Here is a 17,363-nt window from a genome sequence, read left to right as displayed (position 1 = left end):
GCAAGGTTGGGGAGAGAATTTCGATGGAGTATCTTTGTTTTGCCGGCCATACGCCACGCAAGGTTGGGAAGAGAATTTCGATGGAGTATCTTCCTTTCGCCGGCCATATGCCACGCAAAGGTTGGGGAGAGAATTTTGATGGAGTATCTTCCTTTCGCCGGCCATACGCCACGCAAAGGTTGGGGAGAGAATTTCAATGGAGTATCTTCCTTTCGCTGGCCATACACCATGCAAGGTTGGAGAGAGAATTTCGATGGAGTATCTTCCTTTCGCCGGCCATATGCCATGCAAGGTTGGGGAGAGAATTTCGATGGAATATCTTCCTTTCGCCAGCCATATGCCACACAAGGTTGAGGAGAGAATTTCAATGAAGTATCTTCCTTTCGCCGGCCATACGCCAGGTAAGGTTGTGGAGAGAATCAAACTGCCTTTTAGAAAGATACAAAAGGCACCACATCTTTCCTTCAGTTTGTCACATATATATATATATATATATATATATATATATATAACTGTCATACTGGCTGAATTTATGGGTAAAAAAAGATGATTCTTTTCTAACACAGGAATGAAAGACTATATTCCATATGACCTTTTTTTTTTCCCCCACAAGGAAGCTCGTGTGAACAAACAAAGTTCTTTGGGGACCACAATTAGTGGTGGGGGCGAAAAGCGTATACTTACAAATGAATAATGAGTAAAATGAATTAAAAATGTTTAAAAGTCATTAACAGTACATATGCAGTGAAAATATGTAATTATTTATTGTTAACAATGTATACAACACGTTTAATTTTACAATAATATAATAATACACTTTTTATGACAGTATCTGAATTTAATCATTAGTAAAAATGCAATAGAATCAAATAAAAAATTATCATCTTTAATTCAAGGGGCGTCCAATTTTGACTTGGCTATACTGTACTAATGACACAAGCAACGTATCTTGTTTTTCTTCTCATTACCTCAAAGCACCCTATTCTTTAAGGACAACTAATCTCTTCGGAGTAAAGAAGAACATCAAAGTATCTAGCAAATCTCTAGTAAAGAAGAACTTTATTTTTTTTTTGAGTATGAAGAATCTTTATTTAGGGGTAGATCTAAGGATGTCGATGGATCCAATATCGGACTTAATTAGGCATGAAAGGAAAAAAAAATGACATCCGATTAAGAAATTGGACTTATTTGGATTTAAAATATGCCACTAGATCAGATTTGGATTTGAATTTATATGAAAATGCAAAAAATTTTAGAAACTTTAAAAATTTATATGTAAATGTAAAAAATTAAGTTTAATATATATATATATATATATATATATATTTGAAAATGTTTATTTTGGCCCTGTTAAAATTTTGAAACTATAGTTTGGTTTCTGCAACAAAAAAAATTTCTAGATTTGTCCTTGCTTTCACATATAAAAATATAATATGGATTTCATTATATAATTGAAAGTTGGATTCAGGCTTCGATCATGTTAAATGAAAATGAGATATCGAAAATAAGGTAATGCCATACATTCAGTTCGAATATGATTTGATGAGGTATCTTTCTTTCGCTGGCCATACGCCACGCAAGGTCGGGAAGAGAATGGGACCGCCTTTAGAAAGATACAAAAGGCACCACATCTTCCCTTCAGTTTGTCGCATTGACGATTTGTCCTTGTGAAGAGAGATTTTGTGTGAAGAGAGATTTTGTGTGAGATCAAGGAAGAGCAGTAGTTGTGAGGAGCTTCAGTCTGCCCATCCGGTAAGAGAAAGTATTTCTTCTTCTTGCTTCTTTTACCTTTTTTCATTCATCGATTGCCATTCTCCGGGTCCCTTTATTAGTCTAATTCCAAATTCGTATTTTTAAAGGCCAATTGATGGAAAAAATTAAATGAAAAACAAATTGATCCAAACCTTGTGTCTGTAAACGTCATTTCTTTGGTGCTTGCTGCGTCAAAATTAATAAATTAAAAACCATATAATTAAAGCAAATCGAGTAATCATATCTCGTTACTTTATCTTACAAGAACATTTATTTACATAATGTATTGAAAGAAAACAGAGGGCGTCCAAAGCCAGCTATTTATAGTATATCAGTATCCATGGAGCTAAAAATAATTTTATGTTTCAAAAAATTGAATTGTATTAAAGCAATGATATTGAGATCATGCAGTGGCCAGGTTCCGATATTTCTTGCTAAGGGGCACTAACACTTCACTTGAAACTTCTAAGAGGCAACCAATTAGTTCACTTGGAACTTCTAAGAGGCAACTAATTAGGGATGTAAATGGATCTAATATTTGACCACATTGCTTTAAATAAATTGGATAGTGAAAAAATTGGTATCCAACTAGGAAATAAGATCAGGTTGGGTTTTAGAAACTGGCAGCCAATCGAATTTGGATTCAGACTTGGTATAAAATAAAAATCTGGCTGGATAATAGTTATCTAACTGGATCTTGATATCAAATTTATCCGACCCTAATTCAAGGTTTTTGCACTTAAAAATGTGTCCAAATAAGCTCAGTCTAGGTCCGGACCAGGTTTTTTGCACTTGAAACAATGAGTCATTTTATGGCCCTCGTCTTATATTGCATGACATTTTGCATGACCTTGCCTCATATATAGGTGGAGAGGAACATAGCCATGCCTCAACTTCTCAACACACACGATATATGTCATTAGTGCTCTAGACAATGTAGAAGAGACCATGCATAATGTAGTAGCTGTAGCTACATATAGCTACATATGAGATGGTGTGGGCAACAAAATTTTTATTTATTTTTACATAGATTTCTTACAATTATTCTTCACAAATGAAAATTTCTATAGCAGTGCCCTATAGCAAAAAGTTTTTGGCTCCACCACTTGACCAATTTCAAGTGATTGTGGGTGTTGTCTTTTGGTTGTAATCGAAATACAGCCCTCTTGTTTCTGACTTCCTTGATATTGACTAGAGTTTCATAGGGTAACTGTGGGGGCCGTTTGATTCACTTGGAATCAATGGAACACTAGAATCATTATTCTCATTCTTTTCGATGAACGGGTGCTGAGAATTCTGGTAACAAGTAAAGAACTTTGATTATGAAATTATATGCTAGAATTATGATCCCACTTTAAGGGTGGAGTGAAATTATGATTCTAGCATTTTCTGGAATTGGGCCACAATCCACGAAGGCCTTAATTCATGAATTCTATAATTTTGTTTCTTCTTTCATCAGACAAGTGACTTTCAACTCTACAATCAAAATTTCATACTATCAAACTCAAAGGAGAGTTGGAACTGGAATTTGACATTCCAATTCTTTGTTGAGAAGGAAATTTGATTCAGAAAAATCTAAGACATCAAACGTTCCTTAAATATGTTTACGATCATCGCCCAATTTTTTTGCTGAAAGCGAGCTGGGAATTCCCCTTCCATTTATTCAAGAAAGAAAAAGAATAAAGAATGTAATTACAAATCATCTTCTCCTGCTAGCTGTTAAAAAAAAAAACTAAGACAGAACAACAACAGATAGGACTCCATTATCAAGTGGCCACAAAAATTCAGCATGTTATATCTAATCATGTAACCCACGATGAAAAAAATGAGGTTGCTTTTTCATTTTCATTTTCTTTTCCTTTTATTAAAATGAAAAAAAAAAGGTTTTTTGACTTAAAAGAGAAGGCTTCCCATGTACTGGGAAGACATACTTCCACATTTGACTATAGTTGTTGGCAGCCTGGTCTTTATCTTTAGTTCTTTGCTGTTTTTCCTCTCCTCTTGAAAATTTCTCATCCTCTTCGCTCTTGCATCTACTGAAAAAGCAGGGAAGATGGCAATAGTAATCGAAGCACTTGCAGAAAAAGCTATTTCTATTCTATTGGAGGCTGTAACCAGTTTGTTGAGAGAAGAGGTGGACCTCATCTTGAATGCCAAAGACGAACTCAAGAAGCTCGATAGGAAGCTGAAACGCTTGGAGGTGGCCCTTAAGGATGCAGATCGCAAGCCCTTTTTCAGCAGCGAGTGCGACAAATATCTAGAGGGAGAGCTGAAGGATGTTTTTTACGATGCTCAAGACATCATCGAAAAGTACCAAACCAAAATTAAGCTCAGCAAAAGGGAGAAGGATTCTTTAACTTTATGGAACAAGGTAAGAAAGCCCTGGATCACTCTATGCTCTTGTTTCAAGGATGTGCATGCTTCCTACAAATTTTCTAATGAAACTAAGAAAATCAATGAAAGGCTTGATGAAATAAAAAAAAATTGGGAAATGGTACATCCACTCAAAACAACACCAAAAGGGGGTGGTGAGGACTCTGTTGATGGTAAACATGACAACCCCCGAGAGACAAGCCATCACATGGGTGTACAACCACCCATAGGTAGGGGGGATGATAAAAAGGAGATAGTGAAAAGGCTCTTGCCAAATGACTCTACAAAGAGTAGTAAAACACAAAGGGGTGGTGTTTCTATTATTTCTATTGTAGGAAAAGGCGGAATCGGCAAAACAACTCTTGCAAAAATGGTCTTTAAAGAAACTGAAGAACATTTTGGGAAACGTAGATGGTGGGTTTGTGTTTCAGAAAGGCCAAACGGTAAGGATTTGTTACTGAAAATACTGAAGGAAGTGCAGAAGAAATCTAAAGAAGACGATAGTTCCTTGAATGAGTTGTGCACACAATTACGGAACGAGCTGTCAAAGGAGAAATTTTTGTTGGTCTTAGATGATGTGTGGGAAACAAAATGGTGGGAGGAAGAGGTAGAGGGAACATTGATGACGGGTGTAATGGGGAGCAATATTTTGATTACCAGTAGAAACAAAAATGTATCAGATGAGTTGCATGCTTCTTATATGCTTGAATTACGAGAATTTAATTTTCAGCAAAGTTGGGCCCTGTTTCTGAACGTGGCATTAAGAGAAGGCCAAATAGAACAAGATTTGGTGATGCATAATATCAAAGAAGTTGGAGTGAGCATAGTCAAGAAGTGTGGTGGGTTGCCACTTGTGATTAAGACAGTAGGGTCCATGATGCTTACGAAGCAAATGAGTAGGGAGGACTGGAAGTCCGTCGATGATAGTAAGATATGGGAATGGAAGAGGCCTGCAGCCTCATCATCGACGTCTGAAATAGGCGGCGATATACTTCCTGGTCTCATACTAAGCTACGATGACTTGCCATATTATTTGAAGAGTTGTTTTGTGTATTGCTGCATTTATCCAAAGGATTATGAGATTGAAAGGGAGAGATTGATCATGCAATGGGTGGCACACGGATTGATTGAGGAAAAGAAACACATAGATGTGGAAGCGACAGCAAACCAGTACATTCAAGATTTGATAAGGCGGTGTTTGATTGAAGAAAATAATCATTATTTTCATGGCTCTCAACTTAAATTGCATGACATTTTGCATGACCTTGCCTCATACATAGGTGGAGAGGAATATAGCCATGCCTCTATTTCTCAACGCACACGCCATATGTCATTACTTGCTATAGACGATGTAGAAGAGGCCATGCGTAATGCCACAGCCACAACACATAAGCTGCGTACGTTGTTGATTAAGTCATTGCCTTCCGAGCACTTGACCAATTTCAAGTGGCTGAGGGTGTTGTCATTGAGGGGATGTCAAAATATTCATGAGTTGCCAAAGTCCATTGAAGATCTTTCACTTGTAAAATATCTTGATCTTAGCGGTTCTCATGTGAAACGGTTGCCCGATTCAATCGGCAGACTCTATAACTTGCAAACATTGGATTTAAGTGATAGTAACATTGAAGAGTTGCCCAAGGAAATGGGCAAACTGTGCAACTTGAGGTATCTCGGGCTGAAAGATACAAGGGAATTGCAATTTGTAGCTGAAGGTCTGGGGAAGCTTACTAATTTATGGACCTTGCATAGGTTTATGGTATGCGATGACAAAGGGAAGACAAGAGGTTGCAATATTAATGAACTAAAAGACTTGAAGAAACTAAAGGGAGAATTGTGGATTGAAGGTTTGTGGGGTGGAAGAGTGAAAGTGATGGATGCAAAGAAGGCACATCTTAAGGACAAGCATGAGCTAAAAGGTGTGAAATTGGTGTTCAAGGTGGGAGAGGATGACAAAGTGGGTAGTGCTTCTGAGCAGAAGGGTTTGCTGGAGGCTTTGGAACCTCCACATGGCATAGAGAGGTTGGTAATTGGTAGTTATAAAGGAGACACTAGGCCTGCGTGGTATTTGGACACCAATTATGAGGAGCTGCGGATGCTGCGCCTAGAACGTTGCCCATCGTGGGCAGCAGTGATAGGAATTAAATCATTGAAAGAATTGGAGGTGAGGGACTGCCCAACATTGCTTAAATTGCCGAGCATGCCTTTGTTGAAGTCCTTGGAGATTGAGAGGTGTGATGGGCTCAAGACGATTGGTGACTTGCCAAACCTCAAGTCGTTGGCTGTGAACTATTGTGGTAGGCTGAAGAGTCATTGGAGATTGAGAAGTGTGATGGGCTCAACACGATTGGTGACATGCCAGCTGTAAAGACGTTGATTATGATTGATTTGCCCAACTGGGAACCAACATGTACTTCTATGCCATGCTTAAGAGAGGTGTGCTTTCACAATTGTCCAAAGATGAAGATAGAAGGCTTGAGTGATGAGTTGGCAGGGCTCCAAGTGCTGTCAGTGTTGAATTGCCCAAGTGCAAGATTGGGATGGAAATTGCTTGAGCAGCTGCCTAACCTCATTCAGTTGTGGTTGGATTCAAAATCAACAGTACTAGTGCCATCGCCATTGCCATCACAGGTATCCACAGTTCTACCCTCCCTTACAGAAGACCCTCCCTTAAACTTCTGTATTTGAGAGACAACACTAATGTTGAGGAGGTCAAATGGGGAAGGGTGCCTCAGTGGGTGTGGGGTCTCTCCCAACTGAAGGAATTGTGCCTAGATGGTTTCTCTGAGGACATCAGCGTGGGAGGCCACTGGCATTGCCTCCCAAAACTGAGATACCTAGATCTTTATGACTTCCCCAATCTGAAGTCTGTGGTGGAGGTGAATAATACTATGACTGCCCAACAACAACAAAATGGAACCATCAATTGTTCCTCCGATGCACAGCAACAACAACAACAGATCGCCTGCCTCTCCAACCTTCAAAGGTTGTGGATTCGCTCATGTCCAGCACTCCATCTGCCGCAGGAGTTAAGGGACCGTCTTGGGAAAAGATTACACATATATTAATTATTTTGGTTAAATAAGTGTGTTTCCATTTCGTTACGTCTCTTCTTTCTCTCTCCCTCTTGTTTGATTTGGGTTCAGTAAAGTAAATTGAACTAAACTGGTGAGTTTTGTAATTGAAAACATATGTGAATACCAGCAGCTAACATAACATGTATAAATGATAAATGTGGTGCTGTTTGGCTCAAATAGAACCGTCGGCTTTGAATCGGTACAACAGATACTATTAAATTACCTTTTTCCTTTAAGAAGCTTTTAAAAAACCATTTTTAAATATTATTTTGTTTTACATCCATTAATTGATGCACAAAGGCCCCGATTAATTAGCCGACGATAAAATACCAGATCTTGAAATCTTGACATCCCAGATCTTGAAATCTTGGAGGTTCAAGATCAAGCTTTTGGTTCTCCACATTGGCCTTAGGATTGTCTACATATATATATATATATATATGCACCGATTACATCACAAACTTTGTAATTGATACATCTCCAATATGTTGATGTCAAGTCAGAACTGAGACTGAGGCCCTCAAGCCTTGCTATTTTTATTAGAGATCCACTCATTTGGAGGGTGCTTGGTAACAGGAATGCTATTGAAACCCACTGTTCCATTTATCCATTTTTTTTGTTTGTTTTTACAACACATTAATTTGCGGAACACTATGTTCCAAAGAAGGAAGCAATCCTATTACCAAACACAAAATGTTTATCAACATAAAAAGATTTGTTCAACATTCACTTTTGCTCAACATAAAAAGATTTCCTATAACCACATGAAAACTTTGTAAGATAATATCGGGTCCAACTAATTAACTCTGATCCGATCTGTTTGTGCATGGGCCCCATGTGACTTTTTTTGCATTGCGCCACCTGCTTAGACGTGGGTCCCACCTCACGGGAAGTTAACGAGGCCGTTCTTTTACATCCAACCGTTTTTCTCTCCCCTCTTTCGCCGTCACTCACGGATTCCACGTAATGCAAGTTTTGCCCGTAAAACTATTGATATATTGCATTTTTGCCATTTTCTGGGGGATTAATTTTTTTTTAGTCGGACTAAAATTTTTTTAATGTACTTTGTGGTTGAAGGACCAAAATGCTTCTGTAAATTAATCGTGGATAGACGGAAATAGTTAAGAAATTAATGTCATTTCAAAAAAAACTCAGGGAAGATCATTTCAATATAATGCGTAAATTATATATTTAAATAATATATAACCTTTAACTTGTCCAACAACATTTTCTTGGAAAAACACATATCACGTATAGTTGACTTGTAAATGCTACCAAATCAACCTTAACTTTGTTCAATTAATTTATTTGTTTAAAAGAGAGAAAATAGCTTCGTTATATATTATATTTTACAATATGTTCTTTGTCCAAATGAGTATGCGTTCCAGAAGTTTCACATATATTCCTGTGAGCTGTTGAAATTAAGTATATAGGAAAAAAGAAATTACATGTACTTAGAAACAAACTTTCAATTTAGGGTAAAAAAAAAGAAGATGGAAATTTAGCGAAGCGAAACGCATTTAACGTGACCGTATATAAAATCTACAAGTGGTTAATTCCTTCACCTCATCACCACCTGTCAAAGAAAATGGACGGCTGAGATGAAACTGAAAATCGGTTCGGCCCACCTTCGCCCTTTTCTGTTGCACACACAAATATATATATATATATATATATACATAGTACCACTGGGGTTGCAAAAAGGTGCACGTCAATGGGTCTGGTTTGGATCTAATTTACCTAATTTTGTTTGGATTGAAACTTGACTTTATTGAAGTTCACTCCCAGCTTAAGATCTAAATTTTACTTTTGATCAAGTTTTATAACACCCCACAAATTTAAATAGTCACATGTCAAAGATAATAATAGGCTTTGAAGAGCTTAAAATGAATAATGGTTGAGTGATTGATTGTCTGGGTTGCTAATCTTTTTGACGCATGAATCAAAGCTACTAAGAGGCAGATTGGATCCACCATTTAGGAGCATCAGCCTGAGGTAGGAGTGGAGTGGAATGTTATAATAACATTAGAGCAAGTTTAACATTCAGATCTGGAGTCCCAAACACATGGACATATATATCTTAAGCGGGTGGATTGTAACACTGAGAAAGTGTAGTGTTGTGTTGAAGATTACAAAAAACATTTTGAAGACTTACTAAGGGAGTTAGTAATTTATTAACCTGGTTTTTATCCCTTTTGAAACTGAAATAAAAGTTGCTACAGATGTCAACGGATCTGATTCTTGAGTTGATATCCGAATCCAAATTACTGATGGATATCTGATTCTGAACCGTGAGTTGATATCCGAATTCGAAACGCAAGTGTTCACATCCGATTCCGAACTTGAGAGAGCTTGAATTGGTTTCCCCAAGTTTTGAAGTTCTGACCTATGAATGGTTAGACAAAAGTTCTAACCAAGCGCACCAACTTAAAATTATGATAGGTAAAAATATAAACTGTATATGAATGTATAATCTGATTAAGAGCCGATGGTTTTTATGAAATTGCATATAATAATAGTCATATAATTACTATGTATAACATTGAACTTAAAATATTTAAAACTATATCATATAAAACCAATTAATAGATAATTAATATTATATTTAATTAAACGTTTTTGTGTAAACAAGAAAACTATTATAGTCAAGGCATCAACTAAACAAAATATCTTAAATAATGTATTTATTTAATTAAAAATAATAATAAAAAACTTCTATAAAGAAATTTCAATAAAATTAGTATTTTTAAAAATATAAAAATTAATCGCACGTAGATATATTTAATATGAAAAAACTCTTGAACTCATAAAAAAATTTTAATTTATGAAATTAAAAATTATTTATTTAATCAATCAAGAAAATCATTTTGTATAATCATATAGTATGTCCAAAAATCTTAGGTATTTGATATATAACACAAAATTCACAAATTTGTAAACAAAAGCCTTTAACTATTAGGAAAACAACAAATTGTTCGATTTAATAAACTATTTTATGTAAAAAATAATTATTGTAATAAAGGTAAGATGACTAATAAATTATTTGATATATTATTAAAAACTCTTTTTACGGGTGTAACACAAATTATTTCAAATAACTCAATAAAATGAGAAAAAATCATTAAATAATGTCTTTTAATTCACAATAAGCGATCAATATGAAATAATAGTTTACTCAATTAAAATATGTTATGTTATTAGTTAAAAATAAACCAATTAATGTTCAATATTCACAATTTTTATGACGAAAGTATGAAAGCTTCTTCACCATGTATTTTAGCAGGAAACCTTAAATAATATATTTATTTAATTAAAAATAATAAAAAAAACTTCATATTTTTTCCACAAGTTTTTCATATGATTTGTATATTTTTTTCATAACATGTTTTTCATATTAATCGTGTATATAGAATCTTGATTTGATTATTTTTAAATAATAACATATTTTGATGGAGTAAACTATTATTTAATGATAATTACTTATTGAAAATTATTAAATCAAGTGACCTATATTGTTTCTCATTAAAAAAAGACATTATTTAATGGTTTTTTCTAATTTCATTGAGTTAATTAAAAGACTCTTGCTTTATATATGTAAAAGAGTGTTTTAATGATGTCAACCTTTCATTCTTCCACATCCTCACTAACTTTTTGGGTTAGTCCTCTTAGTTTTATTGTAATAAGTGTTTTTTTTATAAATTTGTATTATTTAATCAAATCATATAGTTTATTAAATCAAACAATTTATTGTTTTCCTACTAGTTAAATGTTTTTGTAAATTTGTGAATTATGTGTTATATATTAAATACCTAAGACTTTTGGAATATTATATGATTATACAAAATAATTTATTTGATTAATTAAATAAATAATAGATAATTTGATAAATAAAACTTTTTTATGAGTTCATCATCTCTTTCATATTAAACATATTTATTTGCAATTAATTTTCATATTTTTAAAGATACTTATTTTATTGAAAATTTCTTTATATAAATTTTTTTAATTAAATAAATACATTATTTAAGATATCCTCTTTAGTTGATGCCTTAACTATAATAATTTGCTTGTTTGCACAAAAATGTTTAAATACATGAATTATTAATTAAGTAGTTTTATGTGACTTTAAGATAAATAAGGTATATGATAACTATTTGATTATTATTATATGTAACTTTATGCTAGCCATTGCCTCTTAATTTATATTATACCTTCATATACAATTTATATTCTTCTTCTCTAATAACTTTAAGTTGGGGCATTTGGTTAAACCTTTTGCCCAACCATTCATATTGCAAGTTCAAAAAGTTGAAGCCACCAATCTTGGGTTCGGATTTGGATAGGGAGACGAAGTCCTCAGTGAACCGGTTTCTTACAGGTTTTGATCCTGGGTTTAGAGTCAAAACTCAAAATTTAATTAAATCTTATTTTTCTTACCAAGCACATCTAAACAGAGGCGGGTCAGGTATTTTTTTAACCCAAAGAACTGACATCCTGGTTAACTGCAAATGGTATAGCACTGTTAGCTGCATTAGATCCGATTCCTCGTAGGAATCTCAATATATTGAATGTTAATATGACTCCTTTGAAAACTTAGATATAGAAAAAACATATGTAGCATCAAATTAAGAAATCATATTGGATTCATATTCATGATATGCAGTTTTAAATAAGTTCCTCGATTAACTTGGCTTTGGATTCTATTTAAATAATATTTTATGACCATGCACACATTAAAATGTCGATTAACACACACACATATATATATATATATATATATATATATATATATATATATATATATATATATATAAAGAAGAAAATTTAACAGTTTCTTTAATCATGTTCAAATATCAATTCAAATCCAAATATGTGAAGAACACATGAATTAATTAGGAACATTTCTCCCCTCCCTCAAGGTTAGGTTAGGGTCCCAGCCCGGCCCATTGGCGACCTGGCCGAGCGCCCCATGATGCAGCCGTCCCTGTCGATGTCGCCGTCCCCGCAGTCGGGCGTGCCGGCCTCCATCTCCCTCCCGCTCCCCTTCCTGCTCCCCCTCTTGGGCATCGCAATCGTGGGACGAATGGTCGGCCGACTCCACGGACTTTGAGAACATATTGGAGGCGATCGAACGGATATGCCGAAGATCGAACAGTCGGCATGATCGCAAGGCGAAGGAGGAGGCAGAAGAGGATAAGGTGAAGAAGGCGGCGGCGGTTCGTGGGTTGAGCACCGGACCGGCTGAGGTGCTACTGCCGATGATGCGACACGGGAGAAAAAGGGAAAAAGAGGGAGTGGGAGACGGGAGGGGAGCAGGAGACGGAGGAGGAGCGGGACTTGGAGGAGGAGGAGGGGAAGGGGGAGCGGGAGAACGGGCCGCATCAGGTCCGGCCGGGCCGACCCGGGCTGCTTCATCTGGCCCCGGCCCGGCCCGGGACCCGGTTTTCCCGGCCAGACCCGGGCCCGACCGGGCCGGGTACCCGATGGAGGCTCGGCCCGACGCCCAGGCCTACTGAAGCTTCAAATTAAAAAGGGTGCCAGAGTGGTTGTTCGTATGGAATTTTTGCACTAAGTCACCTACTTCCAATGGGGGACGTTCTTTTACATCCAACGGCTTTTCTCTCCCCTTCTTTCACCGTTACTCACGGATTCCATATAAAGCAAGTGGCCCTTAACACTGTTTTACTTATTGCATTTTGCCATTTTCATGGGAGATTAATTTTTTAGTCCGCCCAAAAATCTTCCTAATCTAATTTATGGTCGACTGACCGAAATGCTTATATAAATTAATCCAAATTAATTTTATGTCATTTCAAAAAACCTTGGGAAGATAATTTTAATAATGCAGAAATTATATATTTTAACCACTAGTTGACTTATAAATGATATCACTCCTCAACAACAACAAAATGGAACAACATGTCCCTCCGATGCACAGCAACAACAGATCGCCTGCCTCTCCAACCTTCAATGGTTGTGGATTGAGTCATGTCCTGCACTCCATCTGCCGGAGGAGTTAAGATACCGTCTTGGAACAAGGTTATTTGAAACGTTTTAGTGTTTCAAATCGGTGACAGATTGAAACTTTTTTTTTTTTTGGTTAAATATGAATGTTTTTGCATTTTGTCGTCTCTTTTCTTTCTCTCTTGTGTTTGATTTAAGTCTTGTAAACATATTTGAATTTTGCAGACATTATAACAATGTACCAAATCTTTAATGAAGTGTTTGTTTCATAAAATTAGATCAATGAAGGCTAAATAATTAAACAAAACAAAAATCTGAAAAAATTACCAATTATGTGAATATTGGAACCTAACCACACCACATAAATAGAAGGCAATGTCCTTTCGTCTGAATCGGTACGCATACTAAAATTACCTTTTGCCTTTAAGAACATTTTAAAAAACAATTTTAAATGTTATTTTGTCCGTACCTGCTGGGTCATTCTTGAATTATAGACTCATTGTTGAAGGGATTAAAAGCTTTTCTTCTCTCTTTAGGGCACATGCCGTGATGATTTTAATACACCAATCTCAGAATTTTAATTCTTGTTTTATCAAACACATAATTTTTAATTCTAAAATCAAAATTCCATACTATCAAAGGGAAACTAGAATTGGAAGCTGAAATGTTGTTTCTATAATTTTAATTTTAATATCAAAATTCAAGGTGGTCAAACGCCCCCTTAAGGTTAGTCCTCTAAGTCCTTCCAAGAAGTGTTCATGGGCCTCATGTCATCTACTTGGAGGTGGGTCCCACAGGCACCGACCTCAGTATGAATCCTGGGTAGGCAGGCAATGAGGGCGTTCTTTTACATCCAACGGCTTTTCTCTTTCCCCTCTTTCGCCGTTTCTCACAGATTCCATTCCACATAAAGCAAATTGCCCTTAAAACGATGGTGGTATTGCATTTTTGCCATTTCCATGGGAGATTAATTTTTTAGTCCGCCCAAAATTTTTCTCAATCTAATTTAGGGTGGACTGACCAAAATGCTTCTATAAATTAATGGAAGTCACACGAAAATAGTTAAGAAATTAACGTCACTTCAAAAAACTTGTGGAAGATAATTTTAATAATGCATAAATTATATATTTTAACCACTAGTTAACTTGTCCAAAAAAAATCTCTGGAAAAAAAAAAAACAAACAAAAAGCACGTATCACATATAGTCGACTCATAAATCCTACCGAATCAACCTAAACTTTGTTTAGTTTATTTTTCCTAACAGAGCATTGACATCCCCAGCTGCAATTTGTAAAGCAATTAATTTTAGATGCATTCGATCAGATTTCCAGTAGGGTCGACAATGTGATTTGCAGTATTAAGGGCATGACAATTGGATGTATCCGGACTTATAAAATGTCAATATCGCAATTCTGGATTTGAATTCAATTTAAGTATATGTTCAGTCAATTTGGATAACGGTTTATGTTCAATTTCAAATAAATATCCTTGTATATTTAATGTACAAACACTTTGAAAGATGGCCAGTCCTTCACATATCAAAATATGGTCCGGATTTGATTGTATAATTAAAAGTTGGATTCAGACTTGGATCATGTTAAGATAAATATTAGATATCGGATCGGATCTGGACTGTAAATTTAAAAATTGGATTCACATAAACTTTTCTTTCATTAATATTCAAATCTTACTTCAAATCTAAATATGTGAACTTCTGATAAATTGAGTAGGGTAATACCATACATTCAGTTCGAATCTGATCCGATGGGGACGGTGACCATACGCCACACAAGGTTGGGGACAGAATGGGACTGCTTTTAGAAAGATACATGGGCACCACATGTTCTCCTCAATTTGTCGCATTGACAATTTGTCTTTGTGAAGAGAGAGAGGGGGGACGAAACCCCTTGTTTTCATGGTTGTACCATAGAATTGTTGTTATTGATGTGCAACTTTGTGATTAAGTGGAAAATTTTAAGTTGTTTGCTCATTTAACTTAGTACTACAGGGCAATCATAACCCAATTTGTATCACAAGAAAACCAATTTTCCTTTCGACTTGAGGTAACAAGTTTTGCTTTGGTGTCATAAGCGAGTTAAACGAGTTGACATGAACAAGTTTTGAAAAATAAGTTAGGCCATAGGCAAGTTAAGAGAGTCGAGCTCGAGCTTGATGTTGTGTAATCGAATAGAGATCGAGCTGGGCAATCTGGGGCTCGACTTGTCTGCTGCCCTACTTGGGGACGCAACATCGGTGCTGCGAGTTTAGGCCTCCCAAACATTGTTTATTAACAATAGAACAAATAACAAAATACAAGAGACCGGAGCTGGAATAAAACCAAAAAGAAGAGAGACATAAAACCTCAAATACAAATGATAGAAGCTACAGCTAACCAAAAAGAGGAGAGACATAAAACCAACCTCAATGTACAAAAAGATTACTGCCCCATTGCAGTCGATTGTCAACAAGAAATGCATCAGCTACAAAAAGCCATTTTCTGCACACCATTTCAAGGACACCTCTTGATGTTTCCACTTTATACCAGTTATTAAATCATTGCAGACCCTCCATTCAAGACCACTCAGATTCAATTTGGCATGATACATAATAGAATTTCTTTGTTTTCGTATGTTGCAAAAGAGTATAGGTAAGCAAATTGTAACCCATTTATTTGAAGCACCATGAGATGAGACAACTTTTTGAATAGGGTTATGCACTTCTAATTTGGTGTTAAAAAGTTTTGCCACAAATCTGCATACCTACTTACCCTTAGCCCATGTAATCGAAAGATAATTTATACCTTCTTCCTCAGATAGGCACAAATAACACCTGCTTAAAAGGATGATTCCAAATCTTCGGAGTCTTTCACGAGTAAAAAGCTTACATTTTAAAGCAAAAAACAAACAGCAGTTCACTATTCCAAAGACTTTCACGAGTAAAAAGCTTACATTTTAAAGCAAAAAACAAACACCAGTTCACTATTGGAACAGATCGTTTCTGCCAAATAATCTTATAGTAAGGATCTAGGCTGGGGCAGAAAGAGGGAGACTGGCAGGAGCCGTGGCCCCGCACCCCTCATATTTTGGAAAAATAAAATGATACTTATATTTTAAAATTTTTTAACTTAGCCTATCTAAAGATTTTTGAAAAATATTGTAGGGCCCTTGTATAATTTATATCTTCTTCCTCAGATAAGCACAAGAATTGCCTCCACTGTAGCCTGAATGTGACTATGTAATTTCATAAAATCATCTTGGTTGAGTAGCTGTTCTAGAATCCCCAATCTTGATCTTCATACCAAATTTTCACCTTCTTACTGTTACCCAAACACCGCTAGATTTTCCATATTCATGAGAAATGAGCCTTACTTTACCGTGTTCAAAACTCCTATACAAGTATTGGTGTCTGACCCATAAGGAGTTGGACATTCTACGTGAAAAATTTAAAAGGCTTTAATGTAGTTGGTGATGGCAAGAAGGCCATGACCACCTTCTTGTATAGGAGCAATCAGACTTCCAACTAAGTGAAGTTTCCTAATATGATCAGAAACCACCCAAATAAAATGACAAAATTTCTTCTCTACAAAGTTCATAACATGCTTCACACATAAGTTAGGGATGCCAACGGATCTGATTTGGATCAAATATATTATTAATCATATCCACTTTTTCGGATATTTACATATTTGGATTCGAATTCAGATTCAAATTCAAATAATAAAAAGTCATATCCTAATTCGAATCTGAAATCCGATTTTATAATCCGAATCCGACTTGTACATTTATATCTGAATCCAAATCCAAATTTTGAACAGGATTTTGCCAATTTTCAAAAATTTAATATTATTAGATACACTAATTTGTCTAAAAATGACTCCGATCCGAATCCATATCTGAATCCAATTGGATATTGATGTATATCTGAATCTGAATCCAATCGGATGCAATTTATTAAGTCCAAATCAGATCCAATTCCTTAATCAGATATTAATTTTTTTTCCATATCCATTTTTTTGGATTAGTTCGGTCAGATATCCAATTCAAATCGGATATATTTGACATCTCTTCACATAAGTAAGTGGACGGTCCATGCTTCTACATACGCCAAGGTAAGAGTACCAACAAATAATGGAATACCCAAATACCATAAGGGAAGTTTAGACAACTGTCAATGAAATCGGTTTTCAATGACCATTGTGTT

General features: G+C 35.6%; 1 protein-coding gene across 3 annotated transcripts; it reads left to right on the top strand.

The window, feature by feature from the left end:
• The first annotated feature begins 1,661 nt into the window (after positions 1 to 1,661).
• LOC116252856 (putative disease resistance protein RGA3) lies at positions 1,662 to 7,254 on the top strand. Of its 3 annotated transcripts, none has more exons than XM_031627455.1 (2): positions 1,662 to 1,752; positions 3,801 to 7,254. In XM_031627455.1, the coding sequence occupies exon 2, from the start codon at positions 3,806 to 3,808 to the stop codon at positions 6,488 to 6,490; it is 2,685 nt and encodes an 894-aa protein (XP_031483315.1). In that variant the 5' UTR covers positions 1,662 to 1,752; positions 3,801 to 3,805; the 3' UTR covers positions 6,491 to 7,254. The 3 variants fall into 3 exon arrangements, with proteins under 3 accessions (XP_031483315.1, XP_049932932.1, XP_031483324.1); XM_050076975.1 differs by having other exon boundaries at positions 1,676 to 1,752; positions 3,798 to 7,254; XM_031627464.1 differs by having other exon boundaries at positions 1,684 to 1,762.
• Positions 7,255 to 17,363: the final 10,109 nt, after the last annotated feature.

The sequence above is a fragment of the Nymphaea colorata genome, chromosome 1 (assembly GCF_008831285.2).
Source record: "Nymphaea colorata isolate Beijing-Zhang1983 chromosome 1, ASM883128v2, whole genome shotgun sequence".
Lineage (NCBI taxonomy): Eukaryota > Viridiplantae > Streptophyta > Magnoliopsida > Nymphaeales > Nymphaeaceae > Nymphaea > Nymphaea colorata.
This window is presented reverse-complemented; position numbering and strand designations above follow the sequence as displayed.

What these genes read in the sequence shown, in the direction of transcription:
- LOC116252856 (XM_031627455.1), top strand. Translation starts at nt 3,806, where the DNA reads ATGGCAATAGTAATCGAAGCACTTGCAGAAAAAGCTATTTCTATTCTA.